The sequence below is a fragment of the Budorcas taxicolor genome, chromosome 5, assembly GCF_023091745.1.
Source record: "Budorcas taxicolor isolate Tak-1 chromosome 5, Takin1.1, whole genome shotgun sequence".
Lineage (NCBI taxonomy): Eukaryota > Metazoa > Chordata > Mammalia > Artiodactyla > Bovidae > Budorcas > Budorcas taxicolor.
In genome coordinates this window covers 19,544,864-19,558,226 of record NC_068914.1, presented here as the reverse complement: position 1 = coordinate 19,558,226, position 13,363 = coordinate 19,544,864, and the positions used below count along the sequence as shown (strand labels likewise).

Below are 13,363 nucleotides of genomic sequence, written 5' to 3'. Positions count from 1 at the left end.
CAAGCAAAGGGTTGCAAACTCAACTGTCCTCTGAGGTCAGACACAGATCACGCAAATGACAAAGCTGGCTGCACACAGAATGGTTTGGAAGGGTGGGGCCTGAGGGACCCGGAGAGCCCAGCTGATGGCGGCCCCTGAGCAGTGTGGGTCTAGCTGGCCCAGGGTCCATTTTTTTCAGCAGAAGCTACCAAGGTGTATATATATATATATATATATATATATATATATATATATATTTTTTTTTTTTTTTTAAACATAAAATCTATTGCCCAATTGTTTGGTGAGCTAAACAAAATTCTGTGGCCTCTGACCTAAGGACTCAGTTGATCCTCTGGGCCAGATAATCAAAGATGGCAAAGTGTGACAAGAAACAAGGAGCAGCTGTTCTCATTTGAAGGCTGGGAGGCCAGGGCGCGGAGATGGCGGGCTCGCCACACGCAGGGAGAGGTCAAGGCAGGCCGAGGCCGCCGGCCACCTCGGCTGGACCCTGGTCATCTGACCGACCTGGGGACAGGACTTCGGCTGGGCCGGGGGGCACTCACCCGCTCCTTCGCCTCTGCCACCGCAGCAGGGCTCTGCCCTGGGGACCAACAGCTCACGCAGCAGATCTCTCTGGAAGCCTCTCCTCTGGAGGCCTAGTGTCTTAGCCTCCTCCTCACCGCCACTGGCCTCTGCATGCGTCGCCACTGCACCGTCACATCACGTCACTGCCGCCTCCCCCAGAGCCCACGGCGGAGCCTCACCGGGTGCATGGCACTGGGGCGGGACGGTTCCGCAGCCCAGGGCTCCCTCTCTGACATTTGTTTCCACCAACCTCAGGGTGAACAGGGCCAGGCTGGCATCCAGGGCCCACCAGGGCCACCAGGCCCTCCCGGACCGAGTGGACCTCTGGGGCACCCAGGACTGCCAGGGCCCATGGGGCCACCGGTAAGTACCCCTCCTGCACTCCACCAGCTCCTCTCCTTCAAGTTCATCCCCTGAATTCTCTGGAAGTTTGGGAACTGGGTAACCAGTGGGACTCTGGGCCCCCGCTGAAGGGGCAGAAACACATTGGCAAGGCTGCGGGGCATGGCTGGCCCCATCCCTGAGGGAGCTGCCCATCCCCGTCACGCTCACCGGTTGCTCTCTGGTTCTGAAAACACATAATGGGACCATGTGTTCCACTTCAGCCACTGCCTCCCGGGGGGAAACCATGAGCAGGCCTGCCTCTCCCAGCCTCAGGAGAGAGGAGCTTGGAGAGAAAGTTCCCAGGACCACGCTGATGGATGTCCCCTGCCCCCTGGGCTTAGGAAAACTCGAGTTGGGACGATGTGTCCTAAAGGAGGTAGCAAGGGGGCATCTGATGGCCTAGCATCCCTAACAGACACGCCTTTGCTGGTGTGTGTGGATTTCCCGCTCCCAGGCCACTTTCCAACCAAGTTACACACCCAGTTGGGCAAGAGGCCCCTGCCTCAAGCCCGCGGATTGAGGGGCCCAGGAGGGGCCCGGGGGAGCCAACAGACACCCGTCTGGGCAAGACCACACTCAGGCAATAGGTCAGTCCCAGTGTCCACCGGGTCATCTGCTTGCAAGCTCTAGCCAAGCCCCAACTCTTTCTCAGCCCTATTTCATGTAAGAAAGCACCAGGGCAGAGTAACTCAGAAAACCCTGGACTTCTTCTTTAGAGAAAATACATCTCTACCCAGAGCTAAGACCAATGTCAGCAGTTATTAGAGGCAGAGGGATTAAGGACACAGTCTGTTTGATAATGTTTTTTCCACGTGGCTTTTTTTTTTTTTCAAGTGTTTTTCTTTCGTATGACAAAAGCATCATATATCCATTGTGAAAATTTTGGAACATAGACGAAGAAAAAGTTTTAAACTGTCTGCTTTCCCATACCCAGGGTTCCCCATCATTAACGCTGGGGAGAGTCCTTTCCATTTTTCTCCTTAGACTTCTCTGCACATAAACGTTTTTCAGGTTGGTGATGTTTTGAATAACATAACACTTTGTATCCTGTTACTCTTTTCACTTAATCTCGTACACCATGCCCTTTCTTATGTCAGGAGTCTCCCATGATACGGATTTTAGGACTGCTGGGTCTCTTTACAGTGTAGTTAATGGGTTCCCTTCTGTAATATACATCCTTAAACATAAATGCGTATGCGCATCTCCAAAGCTTTCATGGCAATAGATTCCCAAAAGTGGAATTACTGAGTCAGGGGTGCCCCTGTCAAGTAGCCCACGATGAGTATGGCCACATTCCAGGTCACTTGGCTTCACACCTGGGCCCTCGGCTACCCCGGCTTCCAACGCTAAGGTTCCGTATAGAGTCCCCCTAGGCTGGCTGACAGCTCTGGCCAACCAGGGCAGCCAGCTTGACCAGAAGGCAGCATAGCAGAGTGAAAACCTACCTTTCTGGGAGAGCCAGCTCTCCTGCTCAGCTTGATCCCCATAACAGATTTTAAATATTTCCATGATTTCTCCCCAGAACCCTGGGGAGGGAAGTTAGTCTCACTTCCATGGACTGATGGATGGAAAAGCAGAAAACCTAAAAGGAAGCAGAATTTGGAGAACTGAACCAAACAAACCAAGCCAAGAAAATAAACCAAAATTTTAAAAAGTGCTCAAAATCCACTTCTTTCCTGACGGCCCTCACCCGAACACACTGGGCTCCCGATCACTGAAGCCAAGCCAGGCAGTTTTCTTTGTTAGGTTGTTTATGAAGAAAAAAACCAGAACTCATGTTTTGAAACCAACTGAAACAGGCCAGACTCAGGCATCATGGTTTTCTCCAGCCAGTGTTTGCCATCCAGACCCACGCCCAAGACCACGCTGGAGCCTGCCTTCCCTTTCCTCTCCCTCAGGCTCCTGCAGGGCTCACACCACTTCCCCCAAGCTGGCTCCTGTGGTCACAGCGCTCCAGGGGTGGGGAATGGAGACAGAGGGCTCCCCTGCAAGCTGGCAGGGCCAAAGGCAAAACCCAAGCTCTGCTGGGCAAGGTCGGCTTTCCAGGGAGTGGCTCTAGTTAGGAGGTGGGTGGGTGGGGACCTGGACCAAACACACTATCAATTTCACATGATGCCATTGACCTATTTTACAGCGGGCCAGCACAGCAGAGATGCCCGAGGCTCCCATGTGGCTCCAAAGAGGGACAGGAGCCTGTTGTCCCCACTTGCCCTGAGCAGGTTTCAGATGCCCTTTGAGGACCCTCTTGATCTGTTCTCTAGCGCATCCAGAGCCCGTTACAGCCTCCACTGTGAATGTGTTTGTGTGCGTCCGTGCTCAGTCATGCCCGACTCTTTGCAACCCCATGGACTGTAGCTGCCAGATTCCTCAGTCCATGGGATTTCCCAGGCAAGAATACTTGAATGGTTGCCATTTCCTACTCCAGGGCATCTTCCCGACCCAGGGATCGAACTCGTGTCTCTTACATCTCCTGCGCTGGCAGGCAGATTCTTTACCAACTGCACCATCTTAACGTGTTTAGCCCTCACCATTTGCCAGTGGAATCCATCTCCACTCACCTTTCTTCTTGCTTCTGCAGGGCTTACCTGGGCCTCCTGGACCGAAGGTGAGGGTCCTTCTGGGTGATGCATCGAGTGGGTGGGAAAGTTCCCTGGTGGGTAGAGGGTGGCGCGCTGACAGGTACTGAGTAAGGGGCTGAGAGGGAACTGATTGACTTCCACAAGGATTGCACTTTTGTGGGCTCAGGCCAAGCAAGTGCTGTAGCTGGTATGGAAGATGCAGCCCTGCTCTCCAAACAGATCGTGGTCTGAGTTGGGAACTCAGGTGCCCAGGACATTGTCACAACATCCCAGTAAAACAGTGGCTCCTAAGGGGCCAGAACTGGAAAGGACCTTAGGGGCCATCCAGTTCCCTTCGAAACCTTATCTGGAAGTCCAGTGTCGAGTCTCCCTTTGAAGCTGGAGCCCCTGTGGCTCTAGGAAAGAGAAGCTGCAAAGCACTGGTCCAGCCAGCCTTTTCACAAGCGCAGCAGCTGGAGTCCCGGGGGAAGTGACTTGTCCAGGTGCCACAGAGAGCCCGTGGTGGAACCAGAACGGACCCTCAGGGGTCCTGTGCCCCTGCCGAGTCGACCCTTCCCTCCTCCCTCAGCCTCTGCAAGACAAGGACTTGTTCTAAAAAGTCAAACAGTCCCTGCTACTGTTCCAAGGTTGGCTGGAGGTGGAGGTCAGAGGATTTGGAGTCATTGGAAAGAAGAGGGATGGTAACGTGGAGGAGGGGATGCAGCAAGAAAACCCCTCTAATGGCCTTATCTTGGTTCCCCTCAGGGAGACCCAGGCATCCAGGGCTACCCCGGCAGGAAGGTAAGAAGGAGGGGGAAGGGAGGACCCACTCCCCACCAGGTGACTACCCAAGTAGGGCTTCACCACAGTGTACACAGGGTCTGGACTTGGTTCGTACATGCTTTTGCACGCACATCAGCAGGGGCCTCAAAAGTCTTGAATTTAAGTGATCGAGGGTTTGTGTCTCCACTGAGGAAGCAGGAGGCTCAGGGAAGGAAGGGCCTTAGGCAAGTCAGTGGCCCTGCTGGACCTCAGACCAGGAATGTGTCCCCTGCCAGCCCGACTGGCCGTGTCTGCAGAGGCAGACCAGGTTCTCACCTGCCCCCTGAGGGCCTGGTAAGCAGGGACCAGGCAGAGCTTCTGAGTATGGTAGGGGATATGGAAGGTCCCAACTCTGCTGTCTGGCCACTCACAGGCCAAAGAGACAGAATTCCTACACAAATAACCCTAGTGAAGGCAATTGCACTAACCACTACCATCCCAAAGCGCCGTGCCAATATTGGGGTAGGGGGTTCAGGGAAATTCACTCTAGGTTGGGAGGATTTCGGGAAGTCGTCAGAGAGAGGACAGCCTCTGAGTTCAATCCTGGTGAATGAGTAAGTGTATCGGTTTTCTATTGCCGTGTAACGAACCATCCCAAACTTATTGTCTTAAAACAGTTCTTTCTCAGGATTCTGTGGCTTGGCCAGCTGTCTCCTCGGGGCTCACTCATGCAGTCACATGGGATGATGGCTGGAAAAGCTGGGGGGCCAAGATGGCCTCGTCCACATGCCTGGGGCTGGCGCTAGCTGTGGCCTGGGTTCCTCTGTTCTCCTCCACGTGGCCTCTCAGCCCCTAGCGTAGGGCAGATGGATTTCCTCACAGCATGGCAGGTCCAGGTCAGCTTTCAAAACAGGCGAGTCCCAGTGCACAAGTGCTTTTCAAAAGCATCTCTTGCATCACATTTTCTGAGGTCCTGTTGGTCAAAGCAAGTAACACAGCCAAAGCATTCAAGTCAGTGGGGCGGGAGGACTCAGCCCTTGTTCTTCTTGTGGGAGGGTGGCAAAGCCTTTGTGACCATCTTTAATCTACCACTGTGCTCCTTCAAGCAGCAGATTTCAAGGGAAATGGCATTTTAGACAGGGAAACAATTGAGCCAAGGCCCAGAGATGGTCATTACAATAACTTTAATAATGTAACAATAATTTTAACACTGTACACCACTTACTGAATGTCTCCTGTGTGCCAGGCTGGCCTTCAATGGGACCTGTATTATATCTAATCCTAGGAGGCTGGTACTCTTCTTCTCCTATTTAACAGATGAGGAAACTGAGGTACAACCTAAGTGGCTCATAAGTGGCAAAGCTGGAATTCAAGTCCAGGTCACGGCCCTTCCCGTGATGCCATGTGTCACAAAGAGCCCATCCCACTCTCCAGGCCCCAGCTGGGAGGCTCTGGCGCCTTCCAGAGGAAGAAAAGAAACAGGAAAGAAAGGCAGGATGAGGAAGGGGAGGGATTCTGGAAAGGGAAGAATCAGCTCCGGAGAAGCACATTCCACAGGCTCTGTAGCCAGGGGCCTTCACCGCATTGTTTTATGGGTGCTTGGTGGGTGAAATGGCAAGACCCGAGAGGCCTTTCATCAGCTCTGCATAAACTGCAAAGTTTGTAGTGTGTCAGGAAGTGGAAATTACAGCCCCCGAGGTTGCTTCCATCCACTCTCGCAGACTGAAAAATTCACTGCCTCCCAGTCCATTAGCAGCCAGACCAGCTCTTTCAAGCTCTGAAGAAACTTCAGGGCAGCAGTTTCCCCTGGGGTCATGGGGATGCCCACAGCTGGCATCCCTACCATGGCAGGCATCTGCATTCCCCTGCCAACTGGAAGTCTGGTCCATTCAGAAAGGAGGTTGGCCGGGGTGGTCTGTTGCCCTGAGGATAGAGAGGCGTCAGCTTGGGGCTAGGGTGTCCTGATGGTACAGGGCCTGGTTCCATGATTGTGGCCATTCTGGGTGAAGTTTGTGGGAGGAGTCGTTCAGCCCTGACTGTACGGAATTTGCAGAGGAAACCAGTGTGGTCCCACTGACAGAGGGGCAGCCTCTGATCCCAGGGAAGCCTGCTCTGGAGAGAGATGGCTCAGGGCTGCTAGAGGGGGCTCAGAGCTGCTGGAAAAAGCACAGATGCATTTCTTTTGCCTGACTAAGGATAAAGCAAGTACTGATGGGTACCTTGAGAAGGAGGGAGCTCCCCGTCATCAGAGGCATTTAAGGAGAGGCTGGAAAACTATGGGACTGTCATGTGTTAAGAGAAGCTCCTATATCCGATGGGAGACTGGATTGAAATCCCTTCCTGCTCAGGGAAGCAGCAGCTTCCTAAGAACAGAGCTGGCTCCATACTCCCTGGAGAGGAGCAGCCTCCCACCCCACCCTGGCTTTATGAGTCAGACCCCTCGAGTCTATGTCCAGGCCGTTCTCCATTCACATCCAGGGCTTGTCAGAAGCATCACCCCTCTTAGGTCTCTTGGGGTTCCGAGAAGGCCCTTCTCCTTCATGCTCAGCTCATGTTCCCCACACTTTCTTTCTCTGTTGACCAGCCCCTGCCCTTCCACAACAGCCTCTTCTCATGGAATCCAGGGGGAGCTGTGAGGCTGCCGGCTTCTCTGCGTTTCTGGAAGGCTCCTGCCACCTCCTTTTCTCCCAGCCTGTCCTTGAGACTTCTCAGTAGGCGCTCCGGAGCCACCAGGTGGCCCTAGAACTCTTATCTCCATGCTGGCCCTCCCTCTGCTGGGACCCTTGTCCTGTCATCACTGAAGCCACAGCCTCCTAGTCCAACAGAGGCCAGAGGGTGTGCCCTGGAGACCGATGGCCAGCAGCAGAGCCCACCCCCAAGAACTTGGGGGTCATTCCTCTAGGTCAGGCGATACTTAGGAGGCTACGAGTGCCTGTTCCCACTGCCTGAGCCCCAGTGATCACCATACCCAGGCAGAAGTATTCTTCCCATCAGAATTCTTAGATGAATTCTTAGTCCTTTTTCCATGAGATATTACTTTTCTCCTTAAAGTGTTTCATCCCATTTTTCAATTCTTGGATGAAGAATCTTGCCCAAGGACAAGGGCAGCAGTTACTTCACATCTCTGGTTCAGCCAAAGTCCTTTCGCTCCGTCTCTCAACTCGTCTCATCTCATCTTGTCCCAGTAATTTGATGCATTATCCCCACTGTCAAGAGATGAGACGCTCAGAGAGGTCAATGCTCTGCCCAGCATTGCACAAGTCAAGTGTTAGTCACTCAGTCGTGTCTGACTCTTTGCGGCCCTGTGGACTGTAGTCTGCCAGGCTCCACTGTCCATGGGATTCTCCAGGCAAGAATACTGGAGTGGGTTGCCATTCCCTTCTCCAGGGGATCTTCCCGACCCAGGGATTGAACCCAGGTCTCCTGCATTGCAGGCAGATTCTTTACTGTCTGAGCTACCAGGGAAGCCCCAACATTGCACAGCTGGTGATAATCATGCTGGGATTGGAAGCTAGGTCTCATGAGTCTGAACCCAGGAGCCAGTCTTCTCGCCCTAGTGCAGAATGAAATGTCTGCTCGGGGGAGGCGGGGTGTCACCCCAGGCTAAGCTAACTGTGCAGAGACCACCCTCCCCTGTGGTTTCTCTGGGATGTGGAGGGGTAACTCTCTGGCTCTTTTCTTTTGTCTACCAAATCTCTTTTCTCTCTTCCCCTCTCTGCTCTCTGCCTAGAAAGAGGCCTGGAAGGAGGGACCCCCACGAAGGGCAGCTTGGTCACAGATGCTGGGAAGATGAGAGTTTGCTCCCCACCCCAGCACCCTGTGCCACCCAGTGGGGACATCGAGCTGGGACAGAGGCCACGGGACACCCCGTGTGTTCAGGGTGTGAGGGGGCCCCACAGGGTAACAATGGACCCGCCACATCTGCTTCCATTACTCTGTCCTGGCGACTGACACACACGCGGGGAGGCCTTTCTTTCAGGAAGGGATGGAATGTAACTCTCAGCAAAGGCGCTTCTGGTCCTGTGAAGTTTGCTGTTGATCAATTCCATCCACCACCGCTACCACCACCACCCGCCCCTGCAGCTGGTCCCAGCCTGGCACCCTCTCTAAGGCCGGCCAGGCCGGCAGGGCAGCGTCTCCACCGGCTCCTGGAGATCACAGCCCGGTGTAGCCGGCGGGCCGTGTGCTGCCGCAGCCCCACTCACACCCAGCCCCGTGGCCTAGACACTGGGAGCATTGTTGTGCGCCCATGTGGTACCTATTTGATCCAAATTTATGGCACCAATCTACTTTAAATGAGTTGCAAGACGCAAAATGTGTGTTTAAAGCGTCGCAACCTTGGCTCTCTTTCAAGAGGATTGATGAGTATTGTCAGGCTGTGTATGGATCACAAAACCTGGTGAGAGCTTATCTCCAAGCACGTCAGAACTGGCCCGCCCATCTTGGCAGTAGGGGGGTGCCTTTGACACATGTGGTGGTCTGGGTGTTAAGCCTTGGGGTTTGCATGAAGGACCAGAGCTGACCACACATTGCCATCCTGCCAGCTCCGGGCTATGCGTCTTCAGACCAGGGCAGGCAGGATGTGAGAACTTCGTGTTTACTCAGCTTGTAACTGAGGTCACACCTCCTGGAGGCTGTGGGGCTCCCCAGAAAGAGGCACTCCCAGGGAAGGAGATCTGATGGGCCCTGTGGTCGGCTGGCTAGGGTGCTGAGTGAGGGTGTGAGGAGCAGAAGGGCACCCACCCGGCCCATCTGCTCACCCTACCTTAGTTCTTCTACAAAACGGCAGGATCATTCTGACCTGCCAGTCAGAGCAAAGCATCATGTGAGTGGACACACTTCTGAAGAACGATAACTAGAATTATTATATCTACCTTTCTGGGCCTCTTTGTGCCAGGCTGTATAGGGGCACTTTGCTTGCATCATCTCATCAGATCCTCTATCCCTAGTTTACAGATGAGCAAACCGAGGTTCACAGAGGTGAATCCCCCTAGGGCCACAGCTACAAAGCAGTGAAGCCACATCTTTCTGGCCCCAAAGTCTTGTTCTGGATGACTTTACTACCTGGGTTTTATGAGCCCAGGGGACCCATAATTTCCAGTATCCCGCCACCACTGCGTACTCCCATCTCCTCCACTAAAAGGAAAGAAGGAGGGAGCTGGCCTGTTTTCCTTCTTGTGAGAAGGTTGTGGCTGGATTCAGGCCCTCCTCCAAGTCTCCCAGGCTCTCTGTGAACATCTAAGGCAGAGAACTTGGGGGTACTTGGTGTATTTTATTCAAAGAACCAAAGAAGGGGAGTGCTTTGCCCACTGGCACTGATTCTACCCGAATGCTTCCCCAGGGAGCTGACCTGGTCCTGCGACTTCCAATAAAGCTAGGAGAAGGCTGTCTGAGCTGTGGACCCCAGCGGAGAGACCTCCTAAAACTTCCCTGCATCCCCTGACTCCCAGAGGACCTGGGCAGCCCTAGGCTCCATGCCATGCTGACGTGCAGCAGAGCGTGCCCTGCAGAGGGAAGCTGTAGAGGCAGAGGGGGGACAGCACTTGCTTTCAAAGCCAGGAATTCCTGGGGGGGCATCCAGGCCATTTCAATTAAAGCGGATCAGGGAGCTGAGACATGGGCCCCACATCTGAGGCCCCGTGGGGGCTGACAGCCCTCCTGCTCCGCCTGCCTCCAGCCCCCAGCCTGTGCTCTCTGCCCCCTGTTTCTCCTGCACTCCCAAGTCCCCAGATTAATTAGAGCTGACTTTTCTTTTTGGAACTAACTACAAAATCAACCGATCTCAAATCGAGATTACAACCCAGCCGCCCTTCCAAAGCCCTGGCCTTCGATGGGGCGCCTGACCCCGGTAATTCCCTGGATCACTTCCTGCCGGCCCTAATTACCGGACGACCTGGCGTTTCCGTGGCCCCAGGGCTCTCCAGTCTGGAGCTGGCTCGTGAGAAGAGGGAGCCGAGCTGCCCTTCTCCCAGAAGGGAGCCCTGGGAACTCTTCAGGGAAGAGAAGGACAGTAGCTCTCCTCACCCGGCTTTTCCAGCCCAGGAAAGGGCCCTGGTCCAGAATTAAGGCCTGAGTCACCTGCTGGCCTTCCCTCAGTCCTCCACTCCCCACACTTCTCCCCTGCAGAGAACAAAGCGTCTGTGTGGAGCTGCTCTGGCTCAGCAGCGCCCCCCCCACAACCCGCAGCAGGAGCCTCATGTTAGGGAGGTCTGTTGTCTCCCCCTGCTTCTCTGGCCTGACCTTTGCTCGGCTGGGGAACTGACCTGGAAGCCCCCCACCTCTTGCCTCCTTTGCCAAGTCCCTGCCCTGTTTGTTCAACAAACAGTAAATCACCAATTAAGAGAGCAGAACACGACTGGTTTGTGCTCCAAGGAGCTTGCTTCCATCCCATCATCTGGGCAAAGGATGGGTCCTCCCACCTGAAAACAGAACCAGAATACAGAACCTTTTGATGCTTGGCAGGCGCTCCAGGCAGGGGCAGCAGGAGTCAGTGGCATCCTAAAAGTGGTGGCTGGGATGGCCTTCAGGGTCATTCAGGGCAGTCCCCTGTCTACCCACGTGAACTCACCCAGCACTTTCTTAGCCACCAAGACCGGAATCCACCCCTTGTAGGCCAGCCATCCAGCATCCTTGGTTCAGGGAACCAAGGTTAAAAGAGCCAGCCTTTTGCAGGCCTGGCTCCACAGCATCAGCCACCACCCATGCCCCAGGCATCTGGGGCAAGACCCTCTGTAATGCTTGTGGCACCCACTTCCGCAGCCCCCCTGGCTCCCTGCTCAGAGGACAAGAGGTACAGGAGATAAATTGGGGCCCTCGGGTTTTGGCAAACTATGAGAGCTCTCTCCCCAACTAAGATGTTCGTGAGTTAGTGGATCTAAATTCAGCACAATTCCAAACTTAAACCTTTTAGCCAACCAAACAAAATACTTTCATGTAGGAAAATGGGAACGAAGGAGCCTCTAAGTGTGCTCTTACAAAGACACATCACAAGGAAAAGCTCTGTGAACACACACGTGTCACTGTCCTCCCTTTAGCAATGGCCCCGGAAACACCCCCAACTCCGCAGCCCCCATCACCCCTGCAAACGGATGCTCTTGCTCACAGCCACCCTAGAGTCCTTGATAATGACTCTCAGCCCGCTCTCACCTATCTCATTGTCCAGAATCAGTGTTTTCTGGTGCAAGCTGAGTCCAGACCCTGGTTCAGAGGTCAGGCTAGGCTGAGACCCCAGAGACAAGCCCCGGAGAAGGAGACTGATGAGATTGGAATGAGCCCGCGGGGTGGGGTCAGCCAGGGGCACCCTGGCTTCCTGCCCAGCAGAGGGGTGGGGGTGAGGGAGGCCCTGTGATGGGGATCAAGGGAGTCTGGGTCACTTGCAGAATGAAGAGACTTGACCCAGAGGGAGGGGAGGGGCCAAAGGTCAGCCATCCTAACGAGGAGACTGCCTCCTCCGAGGGGCCCAGATTTCCCTGGAGAGTGCGGTTGTATCTTCACAGACAAACCTTCAGGGTCTGAAGACAACCCTGATTACATCAGACACCCTCACTCCAGGTTTTGATCTGCACAGCGCGTGCGGAGATTGGGGACAGAAACCCAGGGATGGAGCATGGGCAGACCCCAGCCTCCTCCCCTGCTGAGGCACCCCAGGCTGTCCTTTGGGGCAGGAGGAGACCCACTGAGTCCCTTGTAGAACCACAGTTTTACCCAGCGCTAACATCCCTTCCCCCACGGAACCTTGTTCTGGGGCTGCCAACACACCCAGAGTCAGCTCCTCGGCTTGGTCCTCCCAGGAGCAGAAGTGAGTAGGTGTCTAGTCCTCACTTTGCAGGATCCTGAAGCCAGAGAGAGAAAGTAAGTTATCCGAGATCACACAGACACCCAGCTCAGCTCTGTTACTGGAGGTGGGAAAGGTGAGGGCAGATGCATTGGAGGAAAGCTGTCAGAAAGATGGGAAGAGAAGGAACGGGATTCAAACGGGAGATCTCTGAGTAGTCAGGGCTGCGCAAGCTGACCTCCTACCTGCACCCACCACCACCCCAGGGGACTCTGTCTGGTGTCCCTCTGGGCTGAGTCAATCCAGTTGAATTGTTGGGAATGGAAACTGGGGACTTCAGCTTATGCGCTGTAGCTAGTTACCAGAATTCTGATGACGTCCTGTGGCGCCCTCTGCTGGCCATAGAGCAGAACTGTGGTCACAGGCCAGCCGGGCTCAGCCTCTCTCTCTGGTGCCAGAGGTTGTAAAGACAGTCCTGGGTTGAGCACTGACCCCTCACTCCTATGGGGCACAGACCTGAGGGCCCTCCAGAATATAGGGCTTTGCCCTGCTTTTTGCCTGCAGAAGGGGTTTAATGGAAGCAACGGATGCTTGCGGTTGCCAAGCAATAGAAGCATCTGATGCGTGGGGTTGGCTGAGAGAAATGGGTACCTGGGCTTTGGCAGATAAAAGACCTGTGTTCAAATCTCTGCTCTGCATGACCTTGACTATCGTACCTGGCCTTCTAGAGCTCACCTGTGGGACAGAAATAACATCCATTCCTACACTGACTGGAGGGGATGCCTAGAGATTGAAGAGAGGATGGATGTGACAGCTTCACTCAGTGCCAGACACAAACGCAATAGATGGCTGAGCCTTTCTCTGCTCTTTCCCACAAGAGGGGTTTTCCAGAATTTAGTGCCTGGGGCACAATCTTGTCTGTTGCAGTCGCTTCTGAGTCCAGCTCCATCACCCCTGCCTGTGGCTCAGGGGTCCCGGTGGGGTCGAGATAAGGGAGGGCTCCTGCATTGGAAGCTAAAATTCCTGGGCCTTTTGCAGAATTTCGAGACCCCTGGCAGACATGATTTGAACGGTTATTCCAAGCTTCCGGAGCAACCCCTCTCGCTGACATCCTCGAAGGCCATGCTTCAGAGCCGAGCCCTTGGGCCCTGAGTCTGGTCCTCTTCTCATTGTTTCTCTTGTCTCTTCCTGCAGGGAGAACGGGGCATGCCAGGGATGCCGGGCAAACACGGAGCAAAGGTATGCAGCGCCCCCCACTCCCCAGCAGCTCCCCCAGCTGTAGTGCTCTCTTCTGGCACCTCCTCCTTCTGCATCCTATCCT

General features: G+C 54.5%; 1 protein-coding gene across 1 annotated transcript in view; it reads left to right on the top strand.

Moving 5' to 3' along the window:
- COL13A1 (collagen type XIII alpha 1 chain) overlaps positions 1-13,363 on the top strand; it is a 159,891-nt gene that overhangs the window by 98,528 nt on the left and 48,000 nt on the right. Inside the window, exons 16-19 of the mRNA XM_052639731.1 lie at positions 820-927; positions 3,527-3,553; positions 4,272-4,307; positions 13,237-13,281. Of these exons, the coding sequence (XP_052495691.1) occupies positions 820-927; positions 3,527-3,553; positions 4,272-4,307; positions 13,237-13,281 (216 nt within the window). The remainder of the gene's footprint in view (positions 1-819; positions 928-3,526; positions 3,554-4,271; positions 4,308-13,236; positions 13,282-13,363) is intronic.